The sequence below is a fragment of the Oenanthe melanoleuca genome, chromosome 1 (assembly GCF_029582105.1).
Source record: "Oenanthe melanoleuca isolate GR-GAL-2019-014 chromosome 1, OMel1.0, whole genome shotgun sequence".
Taxonomy (NCBI): domain Eukaryota; kingdom Metazoa; phylum Chordata; class Aves; order Passeriformes; family Muscicapidae; genus Oenanthe; species Oenanthe melanoleuca.
In genome coordinates this window covers 87,965,740-87,991,618 of record NC_079333.1, presented here as the reverse complement: position 1 = coordinate 87,991,618, position 25,879 = coordinate 87,965,740, and the positions used below count along the sequence as shown (strand labels likewise).

At 40.4% G+C, this 25,879-nt stretch overlaps 1 protein-coding gene across 3 annotated transcripts in view; it reads right to left on the bottom strand.

Annotated features, from left to right (window-relative positions):
- Positions 1–13,313: 13,313 nt before the first annotated feature.
- The window catches only part of ANKRD10 (ankyrin repeat domain 10), a 36,887-nt gene continuing 24,321 nt past the window's right edge, over positions 13,314–25,879 (bottom strand). For 2 of the 3 annotated variants that reach the window (XM_056513521.1, XM_056513688.1), the window contains 3 exons: positions 21,359–21,594; positions 17,851–17,946; positions 13,314–14,986 (listed from right to left, as the gene is read on the bottom strand). In XM_056513521.1, coding sequence (XP_056369496.1) covers positions 14,502–14,986; positions 17,851–17,946; positions 21,359–21,594 — 817 coding nt within the window. In that variant the 3' untranslated portion in view covers positions 13,314–14,501. The remainder of the gene's footprint in view (positions 14,987–17,850; positions 17,947–21,358; positions 21,595–25,879) is intronic. The other variant, XM_056513606.1, reaches the window with a different exon arrangement.

The window sequence follows — 25,879 nt, the reverse complement described above, 5'->3', positions numbered from 1 at the left end:
TGGGAACCCTCTCGTGAGCTGCATGAAAATTTGCCACTTACAGAGTCTAGAATGCCTGACTTTGACACACTTCTATTTGTGTAGTCCATGTGGTGCCCTCAGTATCTGCAGGGGCTGCACATGACTGTGCTATCACAGATGTCTGGCACAACAGGCCAAGTGCCAGGGGATTTTCTGGGCATTGGTATTTAAGTTTTGTGAGAGAAGCACACTTCAGGAGAAAGCTGAAAAACTAATAAAGTCACCAACACAATGAGCCTCATTGTTTCATTTCAGCTTTTTTGTCACCAGCCTGATCTCGCTCTCTCTTGGCAATTTTTTCAGATTTGTCCTTCTGAAATTGGTGCAATAACAGGTTAGTGAAGACCTAACTGGTGAGTTGTATTACTCCAGCCCTGACCTTTAAAATTCAATGCTAACATGGTTTGAACAAAAAAAGTAAAACTATTTTTTTATTTAAAGGGATTTTTATCTCTCTTGCACAGTAATCATCCCCACTAAAGTAATAAAAATTGAAGGATCTGCAGACCTGTCTTATATTGAGCACTGAGTTCAGAATTAAGTTCTGTAGCCCTTAGATTAGGCTGTAGGAGAAGCAACAGGCAAAAACCCAAGGAGTGGGTGCTGTGTCAGTGCTGTGACAAACACAGGGTTAACAGCAGTTTCCTTGCTCACTTGGGAGCTTCATCCAAGTGGAGAGCAGCTCAAGAATTCCCTCTTGCTTCCAGTGCTCCCCCAGCGCAGGGCTGTGGTGCCTCCCAGCACAGGATGGGGCACCCAGAGCAGAGTGCTCTCCTCTCTCAGGGAGGAGACTCCTTGTTTCTCCTTGCACATGCAGTGAGGAGAACCTTCCCCTTCCCCACTGTGGTGAGGGGATGGCAGCACAGCCTGTGGCTCACTCAGGCACAGCTCTCTAGAGGAGGCTTTGTCCTGCCCAAAGGGAAGCACCCAGGTCTCCTCCTGCCAGAGCTGCACTGATGTGATACCACTTATCTATCCTGGTGAAAGTGACTTTGTGCTAAATATTTGTTTATTATTTGAGAAAGGCTATTTTCTAACATCTGATGCAGATTTCATGTTGGAGGCACCTTTTGGTGCAGACTGAGCATTCTCTGAAAAGTCAGTTCAGGCCAGTGGATGCTGCTGACCTTTGGTATTTCCCCCAGATTGCTTTGTCCAAAATTTTTTAAGAAACAAAGATACAGAAGGACTTTAACAGCAGCTTTAGAAGTAGAGATATAAAAGAAGAGATAAATAAGCAGCTGAGAAGAGGATATGGGTGAAGTCCGAAAGAAATTTAGGTTGTGACCTACATTATTCAAAATACTTGTAAGTGATGTAGGAAGAAAAGCATCCATCATGAGGTGGGAGGGTTTGTTGGTCAGACAATCATAGGATTGTTTAGGTTGGAAAAAACCTCTCAGATCATTGATCCCACCTGTTAAAGCAGCACCCCATGTCCACCACTAAACCGAGTCCCTAAGGCCACATCTGCAGAATTATCCCAAGGTATCTGAACTGTCACCAGTTGCAGACAGTTGCAGAAGATCTCATGGTACAAATTAACTGGAAATAAGGGCAGAGGTGAAAGCTGGTGTTACAGCATTCACCACAGGTCACATACAGAAAACAATCTTTACTACATACACACGAGTATTGATGGGCTCTGTTTCCTCTAAATGCATAGGAAATATCTGATAGTGCTTTGAGAACACCATTTCAGTGTTAAGGAGTAAAGACACTCTTGGTAATTACTAGGAAAAGAAGGGAGCACAAAACAGCATGCATCATTACACTGTAAATTTATGATGCATCCTCTTTTCATATACTGTCATCTCATCTCAAAAGGTTATCATGGAAATGGAAAAGAGGTACAGGAAATAACAAGAATATGCCGTATAGATCCACTTCAGAAAAGTACTGAACAAAATGTGATTCTTCTGCTTGGGAAACAGATGATTGAGGAAAAATACAATGTAGCTCTACAAAATTGTGTGCTGCATAAGAAAATTTATTCACTGCTTCTCACAGAACTGTGGGTCACCAAATGAAACCACTAGAGAAAGCAAATGAAAAGGAGCACTTTTTCATGAAAATTGAATTTTCTCAAAACACTGGTGTTTTTTTGAGCTCATTGGCAAAGGATGTAGTAGTCAAAATTATGAGCAGGTTCAAAAGCAATGAGACAAGCTGATGGAGAGGAGCAGTAAGGGATATGGGAATCTGGTCTGCAGATACACACTCTGACTGGGGCAGAGCTGGGCAGGAGCTGCAGCAAGGACAGGCAGCAGATCTGGGCTCAGCAGCAGCAGCAGCACAGGGAGGAGCTGGGGCAGGACCCCCTGCCCAGCTCTGATGCCAGAGCACATCTGGGCAGCCCAGCTTGGTGCCCCAGTGCAGAAAGGGGCTGATAACCCCTCTAGCCTGAATTTCCCGGTGATCCTATCCTCTTATCCTCTGATTCTCTAATCCTAATTCCTTTAGGGAGAAATTTTCAGAGGTCAGAAAGATATATGGGGGGAAATATTATACTGAACAAGATCGCCCTTGATTTGAACTCAATGCATCTGTTTATTTTTCATGTGTTCTTACAAAGGAATAAATGTAGACAGTAAGAAAAAAAGTAAATTTAATAAAAAGTGGAGCACAATTCTGGGGATAACAGAGCACATGAGGAGAAGCCCTGAAGCCTGAGAGTGACCTGAGCCTTATGACAGTGTAAAACTGTAACTGCAGTCGATTCGTGTCTACCCTGAGGAGCTATTTCAAGGAAGAGAAAGTAGTTTAAGGCATCCACTCTGTCTTGTACATCTTCAGCTGGTTCCTTCTGCAAGTTGCTATTACTCAGCCAATCAATCACTCCTGCCCTGTGGCTGCAGAGGTGTCAATGGAAGCCTTCAGTACCCTGCACAGTCCTGAATGCACTCAGCAGTGTGTCAGGCAGAGGAAAGACAAGCTCAGACCTATGTTCCTAGGCTGAGTTTGGAGGTGCTGTAGCTCAGAAGACCTAGCACAGGTGTTTTCCAGGGTGACCTGAGCTACTGGATCTGTGGTGCAGAAATCACAGATGTGTTTTTCACCTAATTTCACACAAGGCCATTTTTCACCTAATTTCAACCCATGTTTTGGTACTGAGTGAATTCCTGAAAAGGTTGCAAGTGAAAACAACAGTGGAAGATCTGTTGGTCTCTTGGAAGTCCCAGGGTGATGTTTCATAAATGTCCATGGTGCAGGGAGGCTGCAGCTCACCTACTGGTGCAGAACAGATGCTGTATGGACTGCAGGGTGAGAGCAGTGTGAGAGTCATTCCCAACCATTTATTGGTTACAGAGAAATCTCTGTGCTGTTCAGCAATACCCATCCTTTTTTCTTTTTATCTATGTATCTTTTTAGCTTTTTATAAGAAGGACAAACAAGCTCCTCCATCAAGTGCTAGACAGATGTTGGCAAATGTTGTTTTCCTTATGCAATAGGAGTCCCTGAGATAGTTGTGAGTTCATCAGTCACTTCATGACAATGCATATTCATTTTGCCCTCAGGTAAATTTGAGGCACAAGTGGGAAGGAAACCTTGGTGACATTGCATCTGAAATCTAGACCTAGCCCTGCCATCAGAGAACCACAGAGTCACAGAATGGAGGTTAGAAGGGACCACAGGGGGTCATCTCATCCAACCTCTCTGCTCGAGAGGGATCATCCCACAGCTCAGGGCACAGGATGGTGTCCAGGCAGTATTAGAATATTTCCAGTGAGGGAGACTTCACACCCTCTCTGGGCAATCTATTCCAGCCTATTCCCACACAGTAAAGTTCTTCCTCATGTTCAGGGGGAGCTTCCTGTGCCTCAGTTTCTGCCTGTTGCCTCTTGTCCAATTGCTTGGTACCACTGAGCAGAGCCTGGCTCCATCCTCTTGGCACCCTCCCTTCAGACACTGACAGAGACTGATGAGGTCCCCTCTCAGTCACCTCTTCCTAAGGCTGAACAGACCCAGCTCCCACAGCCTTTCCTCACAAAGAAATGCTCCAGTCCCTGAACCATCTCTGCACCCTCCCCTGGACCTGCTCCAGGGGCTCCAAGTCTCCTTTGCACTGAGGAGCCCAGACTGGGACACTGCTGTACCTTAGTCCATGCCTGGTTCCACTGTGTGTAAGAGCTGAGGAACAGGCTTAGAGCATCATGTTTCTCTAAACAGCAACACCTGATTCCCTACGGCAAGACATCACACTTTCAAATTAATCAATATAGATGTTTCCAAAGTTTGATACTACAAATCAAGCAAGAAATTAATTTCAGAGTGCAGGAGCCCTGTACTTTCTTTCCCTCTCAAATCAGTTCCAAATGCTTCACTCAACAAGTTTCTCTACTTTTCAATTACAGCTCTCCAGTGGTAGCAAATAAATTTATTTCAAACACACACTTTTCTCTTCTTTTCAATTACAGTATCCTCTCAAGTAATTTAATTTCTTTCAAGTCTTCAATTCACATCCAACTTTCTCTCCAGCAAATGAATACACCTGGTAACAGAAATGCATTCCAGGCTCTATTTTCTATGGAGGTTTTAGAAGGTTTTTTTTTTTCCTCCATTACCTCTGAATTGGCTAAGGCAGTTCAGCAAGAGACATTTATTCATAACATAATTGTGAAAGCTGCACAAGTGGGCTTTTTTTGGGTCATCTCCTTTGGTTCCAGCAGCTGCCCTAGTCCAGCCACAGGAGGGACTGGAGTGCTGAATGTCAGAGCTCAAAACCATATTTCAATAAAAATTTATTTGTTGTAATTGGCAGCAATAGCTGATGTGATAGTGCAACCCAAGAAGGCCTCATCATTAGCTGCTGTAGGCTGAGAATTATCTCCATCTCATCTTCACTGAGTAGTAGAAGATGTGGAGAGGACAGGGCTTACAATGCACGTGGGGTATGGACAGAGGGGTGCAGAGCTGGAGGTCAATGACTTACTTGGAGCTGAGCCTGGAATAATCATACAGTGTCTGGATGCTCTAGGGAGGGTGTCAAGAAAGCCTGGAGGACAGGGCAATCTGCCAGCAGGTGCACCCTACCCCTCCTGAGAATAAACACAGGACAGAGGTGAGCATTTGGCTACAGCGTGTGCAGCACTGCCTGGGGGAGAGGTGGTGAAAAATGCACATAAATTCATTACAACAAGCACTAATTTAAACTGCTCACATGACAGTAAGGGGCTCAGGGAGTGAGGTGGTGCACAGCCCTCACTTAGCATGGCAGAGATGTGTGGCTGGACTCTGGGATATTTGTTCATTCAGCCAGCTGAGCCAGCAGCTCACTGAACAGGCATGAGTATTTCTCTGATGCTTTGCTACAGCCACCTGTCAGAGGATGGGTAGAGCAGTCAGTAATCCAGAGATCCCCAAGGAGCTTTCTGCTGCCTTTGTTTGCTTAATCACGGCAGAGTGACGGTGATTCAGGCTCAGAGCCCTGCGAGGGTTATCCCAGTGACAGACAGCTCTCCTGAGTCAGCTCCCCTGAGCTCCAGTGATCTGATCTCCACGGCTACACGTGGGACAGGAGTGCTGGGGTGTTTTCTCCATTCCCACCTGCTCCATGCCCTGGCAGGTTCCAAGCAGGCAGGATCACTGCTCCCATGGCACTGGGCAGAGCAACCTCAGTGCCTGTGGTGAAAGGCACCACCAGCTCCTGATGGCCATGGGCGACAAGTTCACACTTGCTCTCACTTGGGACATTAAAAGAGAAAGCACCTTTCTGTCTTCAGACTCCTCAGCTAATAGAGGTTTATTTCTCTCTGGATTTGGCTTTTATTGTGCACCCCAATTGACATTTGCTGTTTTTATTTATTGAGTCTGTTTTGATGAGAGTCTGTATTCCCTTCCCTTCCCTTCCCTTCCCTTCCCTTCCCTTCCCTTCCCTTCCCTTCCCTTCCCTTCCCTTCCCTTCCCTTCCCTTCCCTTCCCTTCCCTTCCCTTCCCTTCCCTTCCCTTCCCTTCCCTTCCCTTCCCTTCCCTTCCCTTCCCTTCCCTTCCCTTCCCTTCCCTTCCCTTCCCTTCCCTTCCCTTCCCTTCCCTTCCCTTCCCTTCCCTTCCCTTCCCTTCCCTTCCCTTCCCTTCCCTTCCCTTCCCTTCCCTTCCCTTCCCTTCCCTTCCCTTCCCTTCCCTTCCCTTCCCTTCCCTTCCCTTCCCTTCCCTTCCCTTCCCTTCCCTTCCCTTCCCTTCCCTTCCCTTCCCTTCCCTTCCCTTTTTTTACTGTTGTTTTGGTTTTTGTTTCTTTGTTTGCTTGGGTTTTTATTGATAATCTCTTTGTCCCCATTTCACTGTGGTTTCAGTTCATTCAGTAGCTTCCTAGTTCTGTAGCTCTGACCCAGGATCTGGCACAGTACTCAGTCTGTCTCTGCCTATACAAGACCATTTCTTTCCTTACAAAGGCTTGTTTTCCTGATATCCAAGTTGTACAGAGGCCCATATGTTTCCATAGCCCATGTGCTCTTAAGCATAGCAAATCTCTATTTAGAAGGAGTGCTCTGCAGTCCCCTGTGCAAGCCAAAACACACTCCTTGGCACAATGCCACTCCCCTTTACAGAACTGTCTCAGGGAGAAGGTTCTCAAGAGGGCACCAGAGCTGATGTGCACAGCAGAAATACAGGTGCAACCAGAGACCAACTCAGCCAGTGCACTCAACATGTAATAATCTGCAAGACAGAAACCTCCCACATTTGAAACACTACGCAGGGCACATGCTGAGCTCCCTTTTCTGCAATGTGCAATGATTAAACTCCTTCAGAGGTTCCTAAGTACACTGAAACCCACCTCTAGCCATTGGGAGCAGACAAAGGACCTCGTGGGAGTGCACAAATATTTACTGGGGCTTCATTAAACACCTTCCCCACTTTGCTTTTGTCCTTTCCCATATTTATTCAGTGTCAAACATCTGTTCTCACAACTGTCTCCCAATTTACTCCCCTCACCATTCGAGAGGGGTCTTTGTTTTCATGGAACCAGCACACCTCCTTGAAACCTTGGTAACTGAGAAGTCAGAAGGGGGTCTTAAAATGAAATCTGAGGTAAGGAAAGGGTTGTTTTTTGACATATTACAGGAGCAGGATATGGAGGAATCTTAAATGTATAATAAATGTATAATAAATGTTCTTAAATGTATAATAAATCAAACTTTTCTTGCACACAATCACAGTGGGTTACAATCTGTAGCATTCAGAGTATTTGATATTTTCAAATAGGTTCCTATGGGATATCACATAGAAGAAGAGGAAAAAAGACAATGTCTCAGTGTTACTGCCACTCCATGATGGAGCTGCTGTTTTCTGAACTTCTTTCATGATGAAAAGAGGCAATAATGCTCATGTTTGCTGTCTTCAGTCTCACAGGACCCAGCTGACCTGTCCAAGAGGTCACCTGTGCATAACTTGGCTCTTCCACGCTGCAAATTGAGTCCAAGGGATGATCTTATTCTGCAGTCCCTGGATTCAGCAGGATTATTCCCTCAGCTGTTCTGCCTTTTACTATTGGGGTCATGGCAGGTTTAACCTCAGGCAGACTACCAAAGACCTAATAAATAGGGCTTGTCATTTTGGGCTTGGTGCCATGCTGACCTGGCTGCAGCTGGCACACATCTGGCTGGGGCTGTGCAGCAGCTTAGCAACAACAACTTGAGGAACTGCTGCACCAGTGTGCCCACCAAGTCTGTGCCATTCCCAGCAGGGGAGGCTGGGCACCAGGGACTGGGAGGGCTGGTCCTGGCCTGGAGAGGGATCAGCCAGGGGTGAGGGCATGCTGCCCTGCTGCTTTCCTTCCATCTGGAACCTTTCACCCTCCACCCTTTTCCCCTGCAGGCCACAGGGCAGGTCTAGCACGATCCATCCTGCTGATGGGCAGGGGCTGCCCGAGCTAGGAAAAGCTGGCTTTGCAGGCACCTTGAAAATGTGAAGGTGGGTGCTGCCAGTGGGGATAATGGTGGTTCTTTAGCTCCAGAAGAGAGGTTGGAATACCCTTGCCTCCTGTAAAACTGCCTCTACCAGATGCAACAGGATACCTGCCCCTATTGATGGAGGCAGCACTGCTCATGTAGAGAATTGCTGTGCATTCAAGAACAGGGTGATCATCAATGTTGTATTTGATTACTGCCAGCAATGCCAACCTGCACCTGCAGGATGATGCTCTGAGATGAAGAGTGAAGATCTATCTAGCAAATGTTGACAGTTTTAGTGAAACAGTGTCCAACCCATCAGCTAATGGAAAACATCTCTGTGATTTATCAATACTAGAATTTCGGCTGAAAATGCAGGTTTGAAATATTAATAATGAATATAGTCCAATAAATCCCTAGGCATTTTATTAGATGTACTGTATATTAAAAAAATCCTCAGGATTTTACACTTCCTAGAATTTATAGGATTTTCTGTTTAGACATCTTATAGTAGGAAGAATTGCTTGATCTCAGGAACCACCATTTAAGTAAGTGCTTTTCTACATCATGCATATACTTTTTGCTTGGTTCTTACACTGTGTACCTGCCTGATTTTCATAATTTGTCTTTTTGGTACTGATTTTTAGAAAATATTTGTATTACACTGTGTGTCGAATATGAAGTAGAATAAACTCAAGTTCTAAGCTAGGTAGCTTAGATCCAACTTGCAACATCTTTTGGAAACAGTGAGAATAAAATAAAGGCAAAAAAATCTCAGCTCCTCCTCCCCCCCATATAAACCTGGCAAAAACTGCAAGCACTATGATGTTTGTGGTTGCCACAGGAAAGCACAAGTAGCTTTGGTGAGACTTAGCTGCCAGCTAGCACTTACAAACAGTGCTTGACCTTTCAGTAGCATCAAAATGAGAACTCTACTACAGATTACATCCTGCCTTTGCAGCAAAAGAAATTCAGACAAACTTATTTTTCTCCTTCAACTTACAGTTTTAGCTGGCAAGAAGAAATATAATTAAGACTATGCAGCTTAGTCTTGTGTTCAAGTACTTGGCTATTTCCCTTGTGGAACACTGCTTGGATTAGTGATCAAGCCAGGGCACTTGTCTTCAGTGTCAAATGTGTGTCTCCCCTGATTGCACTTCAGTCAGTTGAGCCTAATTCCCACTGATTTAGAAATGGTTATCAAGTGCTGTATGTGCAGCTCCATCTCAAGGAAGCAAAGAGAAGTTACTCATCACACTTAGGCATTCTGATCAGAGAGATGATGCCCAGCCTTCATTCTCATACCACAGGTAACATTCATTATGCTTTTTGGGGGGGTTGGGGTATGATTTTGAGAGTGGTAAAGCTTTTAAATTGGATATTAATAATGCTCATAACAGAGCAAAGTAGATGGCTCTTTTATAAATTATTCCACTGTATTAAAAAAAAATTAAAGCCAGATACGCTTTAAAAATAAACCATCTGCTTTAAACCAGAGTTCTTTTGATCCTTGCCTGTGAACAATCAGGCACCAATATGAGACAGGAAACTCTGGGAAAGGAAGGAGAGGTGTGAAATGTCTGGGAGTCATTAAGCAGTGCAGCAGAAATGTAGTTACCAGTTGCCAGGAATAGTAAATCCTGCTTACACAAGACTCTTTTTTTTTCCTGATTCAGCTGGGTCTCAAGGATTTCAGTTCTGTGAGTCTGCGTTCCCCAGTCCTGCAGCAGCAGAAAAATGGGATGCTCTCAGGATACCACCTTCCACTCCTGCCTCGTATGCTTCAGCCTTATTGCTGCACAGCACTGTCCAGCCAGGAAGATGCCCCTTCTATTCCTTTTTGTCCCTGTAGGACATCTACAACTGCTTCATCTCCAGGTTACCTGACCCCAAACATGGCATCCAGGAATTCCACCCTGGAACATCAAGAAATTAATTTTAGCTGCAGCTTGACATGAAGCCATTCTTGGCATTTAGGGGCAAATAACAAAAAAACCCACAAAAAACCCCAAACCCAAAAAAATCACTTATTCAAGTGCCAGAGAAGGTGTGAGTTCTTTTGTCACAAAGGTCTCTAAAAGCACAATTAAAAATAATTTTACCAGGTTAGTAACCAGCCTGGAGAAAACATATCAGGGTTTGAATATGTCAGTGGGAAGCTGCAGCATGTGTCCCCAGCAAGGGAGCAGGGGTCCAGCTACCTCACCCTCTGCTGCTGCTGCCCTGCATTCCCAGATCAGGGCACAAAAAGGATGCACTGCACTGGCTGTGGCAGCATGGAAACACAAACTGGGCAGCTCTGTGCTGGGGCAAGGTGGTTTTTCACTGACTGGGAGAAAGTGGCAGTACACAAAATAGGTGGAGATGGCGCAGGGCTGTAAGTTCAGAATCTGTGTGTGACTGGTAACAGCTGTACTGCAGGTTGTCCCTTGTGGGACAGCAAGGAATCCTCTTTGGTCCAGCTGTGCTTTGTGCTCAGGACTCATTTCCATGTGTTGTGAGGCAGCTCTTCTGGATGTATTACATTTGTAATTGGAATGGCAGAAGCTCCTTAATGATCTGTAACTTGGAAATAAAGAGGAAGGTGCAGTACAATTTCAGACTGCAGGAGGACAACAGATTGTTAAAGCAGTGAAATACACCATGTTCCTTTGCCAGCTTACCACATGAAGCCAGAACAAGGATCAGGATTTGATCAGTAAGATGCAAGACCAGCAATCAGTAAAGCTCACAGCATGTGGAACTTACTCGCATCTGCTCTAGAAGCTGAGCAGCATCTCATCTTAACCTAATACATATCTCAAGTGAAAGCCTATCTTCATCACTGTTAGAAGTTTAGACGAGATTTTATTTGGAATCAGGGGATTGTTAAAAAATATTAAGGACTGTAACTACGTAAGAAGCAGTGTAACACTTCCCTTTTCCCTCTTCCAATGTTGCTAATTTTAACTACTCTGTCAGAAATATTCTGTATCAAAATACTGCCTGAATCTGTACTGACTTGTATTTCTGCCAAAACTGCAAATGGTTTTGAAAAACAAAACAGGAAAGGACTTACATTTAGGGGGAATTAGGGCAACAACATTGGCATCAGCCAGAAAGAAATAAACTGAAATTTCACACAAAATTGAGAGTCAGATTATGAGGAAGATGGTGAGAATAACCAGTTAGTGAATTCCATATGACATTAGCAGTGGTGCTATGGAGTTACATCTGGCAGATGGGAAGAAAACTTTGCTTTTGGACAGCCATTTCGAGAACCAAAATAAGAGTAAGACAAAGCAACACCTAAAAAAATGTTTGCTTGATGCAAGTCTTGAAAATTCAAGACTTGGACATTCGGCCCAAGTATGAACAGTCCCACAATACTACTGCCCTTGCCAGGCAAGCTTGTGAGACTTTAGGCCCAGGTGTTTAAAACCAGCAGTCTCTTCAGGAACTGCAAAGCACAGCTTCATTTAAAGGGCTCAGCACTGCTGTCAGCAGAATCTGAGACTTGGTAACTCAGGCCTGGGGAGGGTTTGTGAGCTCTGACAGGCTTCTCAGGCTACCTCAGCTGGCCTAGCACAGCAACACAGGGAAGTCTTCAAGGTATTTAAAAAGAAGGCCCCTGCTTGTTTTTAAACACCCCTATCACCAATAGCTACATGTACCTGCCCACTGCAGGAGGTTTGGAAGTAGATGATTTTTAAGGTCACTGCTAACCCAGATCATCCTATGATTCTGATATGGAAAGACACAGCTGCACCTGGCAGAACTCATTCAGTGCTTGACAATTCTTTACCTACCAGCTCAGCACAGAGGTGCAGCTGGATCTGCTGAGCACATTACTGTTATAACTTACTGCTCACATGTATCTCAAATACAAGACAAACTGAAAACCAGAAAATTCCAAGTAAGCACGAGAAATTTTTTTTCCTATGACTGTGGTGTGGGCTTACAACAGCAGCATACACTTGGGTATGTATTCACCAACCTCACCCATGCTGGGATTCTGTGATTCCCTATTTCACGTTTTATTGAAAATTTATGGGATAATTTTAAAAACAAGACTTTAAGTGGACTTTGCAGTAAGTAAATATACCGTCTCAAAGAGCACCTGCAAAAATGCCATCTATGAATTCATATCCTTGTTTGATATTTTAAAATTGATACACCTCAGCTCCCTCCTGAGTCATACTCTGTCACAGAGTTCTACCTTTGCAACATTAACTGCAGACAAAGACACCTGGGGACACTCACAGCACACCTACATCGTATGGCCCTCACTGGTCTTTAACAAAGATTTAACAATGAATTGACAATTGGCTTCAATGGGGCCTGGCAAGATACAAGACCTTCAAATCTGTCTCTCTATCGGCATGTGGCTGAACACACAGGCACAGAAGTGTTTTTTAAAATAAAGCTCTGAGTTCTTCCTTTGAATTTGAAGTACAATGTCTTCCAAGGTATTTTTAGGAAAAAACGTGTGAAGAGCAAATGAATGAAAACCAAATGTACAGATTTTAAAAATCTTGCCTTATGAACAGAGTATAAATCTTATCATGCTAAAATTATGTACCTAACATTACACCTCCATATGCCAGCGTGGCTGTACCCAAAGCAAGCTCTCTAGGGATCAGTTTACAGCCATGAAGGTGAGATTTATGAGTGCTTGGATGTATTAGAAGTACAAGAGAGCATGTGGAGCAAACCTGGCAAATACTGAGAAGATCCCCAAACCCCAACACTGCAGCAAATGAGATTCACTGTCCCGTGTCAGTACAATGGCAATGGCATGTGCTCCTCTGGGTGCTACACCAGCAAACCAAACCATCTCAAAACAGGGCTCAGGTGCAGCTGTCCAAGCCCAGTTAATGTGCATGCCTGAGCAGCTCATCTCAGGTGACACTCAGCTTTCTAATGGTCCTTTTTTTTTTTTTTTTGTCTCCAGAAGGCACTGGAGTGGTTTTGCTGGTCTGCAAAAGATTTGGTCAATCCTACTCTCAATCTGAATATCAATCCTGTCAGTCCTACTCTCAATCTGAATACACTGTGAGCATCTTGTGCCTAGTGAACCATGTAGAGTGTAAAGGCTATTTCAAACACTGACTCCCCTGCAATGAGCAACATTTTGCTTAAAAACGTTTGAATGAGACTGTAATTTTTTTTTATTTACAGACAGGCAATTTTTTAACCCAGTATTTTTCAAGCTGAAGGCTGATTCAACTTGTCATACACCAAATATCCAGTTTGTGTTTCTGTAATTCAGTCAAGGCCAACTTGTTGGGCAGTTCCCATTTGCTTTCATATACTGACAAAAAGAAATCCCACAGCAGCACTGAGAAAGATGATGAGAATTGTGACTTATAAACTATTTACTGCTTTCTCAACTTGCCGCTGAAATAATAACATCTGAACAAAATATTCAGATACAATGTAATATGTTTCTTTATTTTTTTAATCCAATTTGTAAAGGTCCCTTTTTAAACAAAACAAGAACAAAAAAATCAACACAATTCAGAGGGCTTATCTCATTTACCATATTCTTCTCCACTCTTCACTTTAACACAAGCAGCAACTCATAGTATTAGTGCTCATATAGTGCACTTATATGAATTTTGATTTATGTATTAAGCATTAAATACAATGTATTTTCTGTGAGCATAGCCCAAAGAGTACACAACGTTACATTTTCAAAGCATATGTTTAAAAAAAAGACAATAAATGTATATCCAAGACAGTCAAACTCAAAATATTTTGACTTGGCAAATTCTATAACGAGTAACAGCAATTTTAAACTGTGTACAAAGCAGAACAGTGCCAACATGCCTCCAGTCTGTGAGCTATGGTAAAACATCAAGCACACATACAAAGGAGAGAAGCCAAAGAAACCCACCACAGAGCTAACCTGAGGCACACCCAACTGCGACCGAACAAAGGCAGCCCACTTTCCCACTCTGTAATGCAAAGAGCCCAACAGCAACAAAAAGCACTGCTACGCTACAGAAAGTGAAACAGCAACTTCTCCCAAATTTGTCTCCGCATTTTTAAACACATTGTACAAAAAATTTAAAGATGAACATCTAATTATACCAAACGAATGTACAAACTATAAAGTCAGAGAAGCTCCAGAAGATTGCCACTTTCAACCTTGCATAGTGAGAGCTGGCATTGATATTGCTACCATAGCTTCAGCAGAAGATACGGAAAAGAAAAATCTTTACTTCTAAGTGATGCACATACGTAGCATTTTCTTCACAAAATTCAGTTAAACATTGTTATAATAAAAGGGAGAACAGCTCTAAAAAGGGAAAGATAGTGTTCACAAGCTTAGAAAAAAAATACAAAACCAGAACATTCCATAATAAAAAATTTGAAACAATAAACATTCCATCATGACAGCACCTATTTTATCACTAAATAAGCCCCATACATGCAACAAACTACAACTATTGTATAAGGCTGTCAAATCAAAGGTTTACTTTTCATATAAACAAAGTGTAAAAATAGCAACAAGTTGCGATCTTCAAATTTAATGCTATGTGAGGATTCTGCCTCCCCAGTTTCATTTGGTAGCAATTTCAATATGCATTTGATATAAATGTCATTCGTCTAGGAACCGTGGTACAAATACATTGTGCCTAGGACAGTATTGTCGTATCTCTGTTCGACCTTGACAGAATTGGAATGCTCAACAACACTACTGAGTTCAGGGATGCTTTCAGCAGTATCCCCAAAACCATGGTAGTGTCCATAGTGCAAAGTGTCTCCAGGGTCTTCCACCCACGAGGGCCGGTTGGAAACACAGCTACTCGGGCTTCCATTCAGGTGCAGAGATCCACACATGTCGGTGGAATTACTCATGGCTTTCTCCGGCTCCTCGGTGCCGTTACTGGTGTGAAGTCGATGCCTGCTGGGAGAAGTTCCCGCAGGAATTACCCCGTTGGGTGTTAATGCTAAGCACTCCTCACGCCTGGCATCCATCCCGCTGAGCTGCTGTGCGGCCATGAAATCCAAGTGTCCATTGATGGCACATCCATTTGTCAGTGCATTCAATATGGAGCTACTGCTATTCATATCTGCATCAAGAAATAAGCCTGTCACCAACAATTAAGAATAAATAGAAATACATCAAAACGTCTCCACTACACTTCACTCACTTAAAAACGTTTCCATACACAGCTCTGAAAATAAATCTATCCTTATCTTTATAACAATGTAGGTACTTCCAAGTAATGAGGTCTGACCAGTAAATTTGTGGCATGGACTCTTAGTTGAAAATGCAACTTTTTTATCCACATTTGTTTTGAAAATATGCCTATATTAGTCTTTGCAAAGGCAATGTGAACTTCCCAGATTTTTTTTTTTTTTTTTTTTTTTTCGCATTTAACTGTATGAAATAAGTACAGCAGACAACATTCTGGGCAGTGTTTTCAAGGGTGGAATAAAAGTGATCTTTTCACCTTAATTGTATTGCCCTCTTAGGAGGGAAAAAATCTGTGAGAGGGTGAAGGGTGGGGTTTTTTTTTTTCCCCCATTTTGCAGCTGTAATTTAACTGTGGCTTTTTTTTTTTTTCTTTTTAGTTGTAACTCTCACAGTACAGTATGCACTGAAGTAAATCAAACAAGGAAATGTTACATTGGGGTGCTAATATTAAATGTTTCCAAGTTCCTTTATTCAAAAGTACCTCAATGTACCTAGCAGCTTGCTAGATAACGTACTGGGCAGGTTTGTATTTAATGCTATGTTCATAATAGCATGTGTACAATCCACATGCAAAATGCCATACAATAGCAACAGCAGAGTGCACAGAAGACTAAAAACTAGTAGTAGGAAACAAAATTCTAAAAATGTGCATGCAAAAATCACTGATAACTGTTTTGAACCAATTTCCCCTTTGAAGTTAGTAATTGGTACAACAGGTTTTGTTTCCATGAACAGATTTTATCAGTCTGAAATGCATGTTTTTGCAGTGGTACTCAAAAGTACTAGCACAAAAAATGCATAAAATATTCTGCCTTTAAAATATAATTTATGTCTATATTGGTAGAGATGAGCAAGGCAAACATAGCAACTACAGAGCTATGTGGTGACATTTAAAGATTTTACATTCTGTGATTATCCTTGGATATATGCACATATGTTTATGTCTCCATGAACACATAAACCCATGTGCAAAACAGGATTGCATTTTCTGCGTGTATGCAAATTAATTCACTTAATTTAGTCTGTTGGCAACTTCCCACATTTGTAAAAGACTGGGTTCCCATTTAAGTGACACATAATGAGTACCACTGTCTGACAAGGAAGAATCTGGAGTTTTGGTTCTTTTGCAGTTTTTTGCATGGCTGTTATTTGAAGTACAACACTGACACTTCACAGACACCAGTATTTTATACAAGATATGTGTCCAATTTGTAACTCCCTGGATGTACTAACTGGAGTTTCCCATTTAGTCCCTACATCGGTTAAAATAACCACATCAGCCAAACTCACTGATCATGAATTCTCATTGAAAGTGGAAAAAACCCCCACAAACCCATCAAGACATCAAAGTTAATACTTCAGTGATGAAAACGCACAGAAGGAGTTTCATATAGTGTTTATTAACTGAAAAGTGCAAATTTTTAACTGTTTAAAAAGAAACCATTATTGGCTGGTTTTGCCAAACCAAATTTAATAAATCTGGCACTTCTATTAGTTAATATGCAAAAGTAGGTAATGAATAGTTCTAGTGATAATTATAGAATGTTATTATTGGCTAAAAATGAGCACCTATAGTAATACAGTAATAGACCATATTTATGAAAGAAAATAATTTTTGCATAAATAAGAACACTTAGTAATTATCACTGGAAAATATCATAGTCTACTTTTAAAGTATTGATTATATATATGTTATATATATATATATGTATTATAAATATCTATTATTTTATCATTCCCTTTGTTGAATTGGATCTGTCGTACAAAGCATAAACATATTTCTGGCAGAAAAAATTGATAAATAGGAAATTAATTTCTGAATGTAATTATGCACTACTGTAGCAACTCTGTGTCTTAACCTACAAAGTGCAAAAAAGGCTGACCCAAGACAGTTTTAATCAAACTCTATACACATCCTGTTACCAAAAGTATCTTGATTAATCAGTCCTTAAAAAATCTAGAGCATTAATATTGACCAATCCTAGTAACATTTTGACTGTTTCATGACGATTGGTACAAAATACAAAATCTGTTTTACCAGGTACACTACTTCCAAATAGCAGATTAAAACTGTGATGTCTGGTCTTCTATTCATATAAAAAAACCCCACAGCAGGATCCTGCACTTATGTCATTGTGTCTGAGCAAATTCTGAACACTGAGTGTATGTCTAGACTATTCTCTATAGTATTTATTGTACTATTCTGAATATAGTTTTGTCACAACGTTATTTTCAAAGCTAGAATATGTTTCTTATCAAGTCTTCTTACTATCTACTCAATCAAAATTAAACAAATAATTTAACTTATTTCTGAATTTCCTTTAACTCAAAATTATAGCAACTAGAAGCAAGGCACAATGTAATACAAGCCTCAGGTTAAAGATGAAACAGCCATCATGGACTTCTGTTTAGCTGAAATATTAAGAAATTACTAATAAACCTTCTCTTTCACCATTACAATACATTGCATGAAACAGCTGATTTTTGATACCTACTAAACCCCCAATATAATGGGTGTTACAGGAATACAATAGTTTTCAAGACTCCAGACAACAATGTGCAAAAATAAGGACTAAATTTTATACTTAAATTAAAAATAGAATGCATATTGATTCTTGCAACGACAAGGAGTTTGCATTGCAGAAACAGTGTATATTTCAATTTCTTTTGGTCCAACAGAAGTACTCTCCTGTTGTTTGGTGTCTTCAACCATTTGAATGTTGTTGTAGTTAACAGGAAACTGTCCACTCCCACCTGATACAACAGCAAACTCTCTATCAACGTGCATATTGTCAGCATCGTCCTCAGCTCCTCCGTTCACCATTGGTATTAAGCCATCAAAGCTGTAAGCTGACATAAAAAGTAATATTTAGTCATTAGTGCCTACTTGAAAACTCACCCAACAAAAAGATGAGTACTTTGATTATTAAAGCAAACCAGAAAATTACCAGGGTACCTATTAGACTTTGCACATATGTATAAAGTTATTAGTCTGATGTACAAAACGTTGAATGAAGAAAAATTTAAGTTACGCATTTTTAGGCTTTACAGGAGATGTGCCCAACTCCTATTTGTTTATTGTCAGTTTAGACTGCTCCCTTTTTCACTCCCAAGGGCCAGCTCCCAGTAACCCACCCTTATCCATATCAGACTGCTTCAGGGATCTCTTCAAGAGCTGAGTAAGCAGAACTGTGTTCTCAGAGAAGCTGCCAAGTGGTTAGACTGCTGGGGGGAATGCTTTAATAAGCAAGATGGGCTTGATTTCAGAACTACTTGTACCTACCCAGAGCACTGCTCCACTCCTATCCCAGCAGGCCCTACCCTGCTCTCACACTGACATTAACACATCTTTCTACACACACTGCACACACGCTAAATATTGTTAAAAATGCCTGCTTTGGTAGACTGCAATTCAGCTCCCATCACCTGGGGCACAACCAAAATTTTTGTAACTACTTATTTTAAAAGAACCTCAAGCCCTGAGGTGTTCCAGGTCCAAAGAGACCACTGAGGGCTTAAATGACATCAGGGCCCTTGGATCAGCAGGCTTCAAATCACCCTAAATCAGGAAGGGAGTTTTTTAGTTATCTAGAGGAATATGTAAGTGCAGTTTCATGCTGGCCAATTCCAGGGTCCAGTTCCAGGAATGCCCTTCATCACACCCCACACAGAACACCCAAGCATCTGTGCTGAGGCCTGTGACACCAAAACATACTGGTTATGAACAGCACACACATCACAGAGCACAAGTCAACCTGCTGAGGGCCGGACTAGAGGGGCCAGGATTACACAGCTGTGTGAACAGCTGGCCCAGTGTGCATCATCATCACCCTCTGCTGACCTTCCCGGGAAGCAGGATGAAATTTCTGGAACTGATTTCAGAAAAATGGACAGAAAATTCAGTTTATGTTCCTAAGTCAAAACGAAAAACGATTCAGCATATGTTCTGAAAGTGGCCACCAACTTACTTCTGTTAATTCTATTTGAATAATTAGTTTCTATCACAGTGTATCATGTATCAGTGTTGCCTAATTTTGAGGTTTAAGGCTTTTTAAAATATTATTAACCTGTTGGCAGATACACTTGTGTGCATATAAACAAGTAATGCCCATCCACTGCCCATTTTAGTTATTCCAGGTCAAAGCACACCTTAAGCATTTATCTTCTCTCAACTCTAGTGCTTACAGGCTCTTGTGACGTATGGTGTCCCATATGTTGTTGCAGCAAGTAGTTTCAAAGCAGTGATTGTTCTGATTTTGAGTATGGCCATCAAAACCTGACTTTTCCCTGCTAATACAGGTTGGCTACACTCTCTGAACATCTGGAATCTTCTGTGCAAAATAGTCTTTAAAGGACAATAGACTAGTGTGGTTTTAATAAGGGTTTAAAATTAACACAAAATTTGGCTTCTTCTGTAAAAAGGACAGCTAAGCACAAAGTTGTACTGCTAACTCATTACTCAGCTCTGTTGTTTACCAAAATGCCTCAGGAACAGTGACTCATTCTCAGTGCAAGAGACTTTTTACATTGATGCACTAGTTATTACTGATGCTGATGTCTTTGAGGGCAAACATGTCAGATTAGAAACTGCAGCTCCCACAGTTATCTTTTAGTTACTCCAAAAACCTTCAAGCAAAAGCAGTGAAGCTTTTGTATTTGTTCATGAAGGTCTCAGAAAGTTTCAGTTAGTAATTTCAAAAATTACCTACCCTGATCGCTTTTCCAACATTTTTGTAATTGCCCAGGAGCACTTGTTCACTTCAAGCACTGTCTGTTTACTTGCTTAATCTAACTTAGGTACTGGGCCTACTCTGGTACAGTGAAAGGTAATGCAGATACAGCACCAATCCTCCAGACTTGTGGGGAAACACTGCATACTGACTAGCTTGGAGCATATTGTGAAAGACAGCTGCTTAGGAACACTCAGATGGAGCAGCTCTTCAAAATGCAAGATAAATTAACTTGACTTCAAGCAATGCCTCCTGGTAGCAGATCAATGGACTGAAAACATCTTTCTGCAGCTGTTATGGACACTTGTGTACTGGGCAAGTTTTCTTATTCTAAGTAGCTACTTAGGAAATACTTATTCCTGAATTCTTGTATTTAATTGCATAGGGACTCTTCTCCATAATGAAATTTATCATTTAGACCAGCTACATGAAGCACCATATCCTGTTTATGATTGGCCCTGGAGTACCCAGTTAAGGTCTCTGATCCTGGTATAGGTAAAGCTGTGTTTGGATAGCAAGTATTGAACAAATGGTAGTGTTGATATTGATGTGATTTGTGTCATATTTAGAAATATGGATTAGTCTCAGTTCCCCCTTTGCTATCTGGAATTAAGCACTGTTTAAGCCCATTCTATCTGGCTCACTGAAATCCATGTATGCTAGAACATCTTTAACTGAACAAAGTGTCTTCAATGAAGACCTATGAAGCCCCTTTCTGGATGCTAAAGAAAAGCATCCTTTGGCATTATCAGGGAAAGAGAGGTCTAAATGCAGAATTACTCCCTTGCTCTTAGTAAGAATTTAGTGGAATGACTAATAGAAAGGAAGAAGATAATTCTCCTCAATCATGTTACTCAAGTTGTTTCTAAAAAAAGACTTCTACAGAGCTACCAAAAAGTATCAATAGGTTGTATTATTCCACTGTTGCTGGCAAAGCAGCAGCATCCTCAACGTACAAGGCTGGGTAGGAAACCTTAAGGTCCATTCTGGATTTACATCCTGGTATAAAATAGCAGTTCCCCAAGGAAAACAATCCTGGAAACTTAGGGTATGTTAATTTACAGACATAACCCCTCTTGATTTGGGAGACCCTTCTATATTCAATTTCTTCCATCCACCTTATGGAGCTCTTTCTAAACAGTGAACTAATCCCTGAATGGAAAATTACCATCAGAACATCCAGGCATCTTTGTGAATCAATGGATTGTTACTTGGCCCTCCTGAAGCCGAAGAAACTGAGGAAGGAATAGAAGCTAATTTCAGCTCCTACTCCTCTGCATAATTATTCTCAGCATCATGCAGCTTTAGCATTGTCTGGAAATAGAAATTTCTGAACATGCCAAAATGATGATAGGGAAACTGGGATCTTGCAGCATGGAATAATTGTATTAATCCACTTCTTCTATTAATATGTAATTTAGATATGCAAGTTTGTCAATAATACTCAACATCCACTCCAAAAGACTTTAAAATGTTTATTTTCCTTTCTCAGCAACAGTATGAACCCATCCCATTTACCTCTGGGGTCTCACCTTCTGTTCTAGCCTTCTTTACTCCAGCAGACTCCGTGTCTTCAAAGGATCTCTTTCGACTTGTCCCACCACTGAATGGATTGGGACCTGCATTCTGATGAACCCCATTTAAGGTGCCATTGCTATAGAAACGATTCAGGTGACAGTTCTGGAGGTTCAAGAGAAACTGGGCACATTCTTGGAAGCCCTGGGTATGTGCAAGGTCTGCTGCTGTCAGGCCACTGGCATTTCTCAAGCTGTACAATACAAAGAAACTGGATTACACTCATTCATCAGGCTAGCTGGCTGCTGCTGCTGCCCTTACTGACTATCTATCTGCTGGTGATGAGAGAAAACATACACTTAGCAAATTTTCCATTAAGAAATTAGTTATCAATCTTATTTTTATAACTATCTTAACTTTTTGCACATACATCTCACTTCTAAGCAAAATTTGGGAGACAATACACTTTTAAATAAAATCAATATACTATGTGCCTTAAACCATCTTCCTATTTAAACTTCTCAAAATGCTTTATTCTAAAATAGTCTGAAGTAGCTGATCTTACATAAACTTCAGACTAATAAAATGTTGAATTTTACCATCTTCTGCAGTTTATTCTGCAATCTATTGCTTTAACTTGAGCAAAAGATCAAATACTCAAAACAAACTTAACATGACTTGGCAATTGTCCATGGCATTCTGGTTTCTAAGGTAACAACAACAACAACACTATTTTTCCTAACAACAAAATATATACATATATAGTAAAAGATAAATAAGAAGATGCTATACTTAGTTATGCTTTGCTTATACTTTTGTTTCTGGTTTGTTTCTCATTTCAAAGTGTGTGACATCATAAGTACTGAAACTTGCTTTGGTAATTTTAACTAAGACTTTTCTGTGCACAAGAAAATAGCACTGGATTTTGCATATTGTAGTGCATCAAGGCAGTTAGGAATGAAATAAAGGAGAACATGTAGAAATGTAGAGGTCTAATGAGAAAAAGTGCTGTATAACATGCATTTACACAAATACACAGGATGTCTTGTGCTTAGCAATTTAGGCTAACTTCATCAGCAAGAGCATAAAAGCAAAGACAAGAAGGCCAGGAATGACAAAACTAGATGGTGATGCAAAAGATGCCAATTAATCTTTCCTAATATTTTTCCAGACAGATGTAACTAGTCAGAAAAACAAATTTTTGTTTCTTGGTTTCTGTCATTAAGACAAGTCGATTACTTAAAATTCCAGAAACAGACCAGCTAACAGAATAAGAATTCACAAGATGAATAGACCTGATTCTCTTGAAACTCCAGGTCATGAGAAGAAATCAAAGAACAAAGCCCAGATTTTCTTCTTAGATCACTGTAATTTACTTGCTGTAGGAAACCTTTAGAAACTGGCTATTGCAGCAGGACTATTTCCATGAATGGATAAGTGAAAATACTACAGAATCACAAACCTCACAATCTAAACCAGGGCTCATTTAATTCCATACTACACTATTACAAGTCATTATTTACTTGCACTACTAGTCAAAATCCATGGAACAGCAGTCAAGAGTGCTCTAGAAAGTAAGACTTCAGAATACTGAAAAATCTAGTTCGTCAAAAGACACTTGGAGGTGTTAATAGTTTTGAATATTTACAGGAGAGCTGCAAAGTCAATAATCTGTTCTGTGCATCCTGTGTAGGCAGTGTATGAATGGGATTAATATGAACAAAGGATAATTAAAGCTAGCATCAGGAGAAAGTTTGAGGATAAAGGTTGCTGAATTTTAAGAGGGGTCTCTTCTCATTTTAAGAGCTGCCTATGATATCAGAAATTCAGCTGTCAATCGTTTCCCCTGTTGAACAGATGACCTGTTGAAGCTGCTGGTAAGTAACATTTGACACTTCTTCAGTAATTATGATTTACTTGTGCAGCATAAGGATGTTGAACAATGAAACCACAGCTTAGAAAACAGAAACCTTAACAGATCTATTCTATTCAAGAAGAAAAGCTCGTATCATTTATTCAAGATGACACCTTTTCAAAATTTGTGAGCTCCCAAATGAACAGTGAAAGAAATCTAACCAAGAGCAAAATAAACAAAGTTACTTAAAGATAAAAATGGTATTGAATGGCCACCTAATTTAACAGAAGTTCAAGGAGTCAGTAATTCTATTACTTAAGAAGTACTACAGAATACTAACTCTGCTTTTTAAAACTGACTGCAAGAGACTACAATTAAGTCATCATTTTGCAAAGGATTGTCAATGTAAGATGCCAGAGGCACCTGGAGATTTATAAACTAAAATCAAAGTGTGTAAAGCTACATGACCAAACTCTGGGAAAGAAAAATTACATTTCCCAGAAACAAAATAAACAGAAATTAGTCTGCAAAAATTTTAAAATGTAATGATCTTTGATATTTAAAGATCTGTCCCATCCCTACCTGAACAAATTACTCTTAACCGCTAGACAAAGATGTCCTTGTTTTACAAAAATATTCTGGAAGCACTGCATAGGCCCTCAAACCTACTGGATTTAACAGTCTTTCTTCTTAAATTTAGAAATACCTCTCTTAAAGGTATGAATCTGAATTTAGCCTATCAAGTTAGTAATGAAAAGAAAAAAAAAAGTTCAATGAAATAAGAGGAGATTGTAAATTCTAAATTACTCTAGAGACTGAACAAATGTTATGGAAAATAACTGGGTTGTTAAGTTCTCTCTGCTCACTTACAGTGGGAACACTAATTTGAGTATCTTTTCTATATCCAGTTGTCAATATCCATGATTTTAATCAAAGCCTGATTATTCTTTCATACACTTTCAAATTTCTGTTATACTGGCTTGCATTCCAATCTTAACAGGAAGGAGAAAAGGAAAAGCTGACAAATTTTGCAGAAACCTTCATCTTTATCAGAAACTTTCTCAGAAACAGGATAGAAAAATAAAAAAAGACCTACTTCTTTGGCTGCTTTCTCTAAGAGGAAAAAATCTGTCAGTGGGAACACAAAAGACAGCAAGAGCTAGCTGTGCTATATCAGCATATCATAACCAAATGCAAGTAATATAAAAAATTTGCGAACAAAATAGGAAAGAAAATGCTCTTAACAGATATCACAGAGTTTTACCAGACTGGAATAGTTTATGTATTTCAAAATAATTTAGAAATATCGTCAATTACTATAAGGATTCTGAATCTGTTGCAGAAAAACAGGGTAATACAGTCCTTCCAGAAATGCTGGAGTACTTGAATGAATTAAAAATCAAAGATATCTACTACACCATTCTTTAAAAAGTGTTAATCTGAACTTGGAGTAGAACCACCCTGTTACAGCTGCAATTACAAGGAAGTAGGAACATATGTAATACTAAATCTGCTACCCATGTCTGACAGTGAAGCGTCTGCCTCAGCTTATCCCAAGAGCTAGGAATTTAAGTGTCATTACTGTAGACAGACTAGATTATACAGATAAAAATAGAAATGGTTCACTGTCCCAACCACACACAAGAGAAGTTCAACCTCTTATGTGCAATTCTTACATCAGCCCTCAGTCATTACCTGCAACTATATGCAACCTATCAAGTGAAAAGGAGTAGTATGAGATTCACTTGGCTACAAAGTGTAGTAGCCACGTAACATGGAACATGTACCTAAAAAAGTGGAAGAAAAATCAACAAGCAGAAAACTCAGAGATAATTACCATATTCAAGTAAATTTACAGCTATTTCAGTTATTAGGTATCCCTTGAAAGGTACTTCATTTATTGCAGCTGCTGACATAAAAAAGGAGGATTAGTAAAGGATATTTAAAGCTGAAAGTAACTTCAATACCTGGGCTGTGAAAGAAAAACTCTGGAAGAAAAAGTAAACCAGTGGACAACTACCTCAATATCATGGACCTTGAAAAAAATCTTTTCCACCCATCCTCCACTTCTTTTAGTAAGTTAAAAATCTGGCACCAGCTTTGATCTTTTATCCTAAACACCCTGAAAGAGTGGAAGCTCCGAGAAGCTCGGAACACACTGATATTAAATCTTCAGGCAAACTGTCTTTTTGTTACTGCTAATCACACAGCAAATATGACAGGTCTATTTCTGCAACTGCATTACTCAGAATTAAAAATGAGTAAGGAAATTTGTAGCAGGTTTTACATTTTGTTTTGTAAGGGTTTGTGTTGTTGTTGGCTTTTTAAAAAAACTTCTTGTTTTGTGGCAAAGATGCCAAACTTAAGGACAAGCTTATGTTTCTTTTCAAGGTTTGTCTCTTGGCTAGGCTTCTAGCTGAAACAAGACAAATAGCTGGTTACAAACACTGCATTTTCCAAATGAATTCATTATGAAGGAAGATGCCAGCAGCAAGGAAGGTGTGGAAGGATGGAAGGAAGACGTAAATAAGAAAATCAAAGTAAGTCTTGGAAAGTGACACGTGTTTTATGTTTAGTCAGCCTTTATTAAACAATATTCATTGACTTGGTGCAGAATTTTCTAAAGGTTGGCTTAGTTACTGTCAAATCAGAGAGCAGTGCTCCAAAAACTTAATTCCTCCTC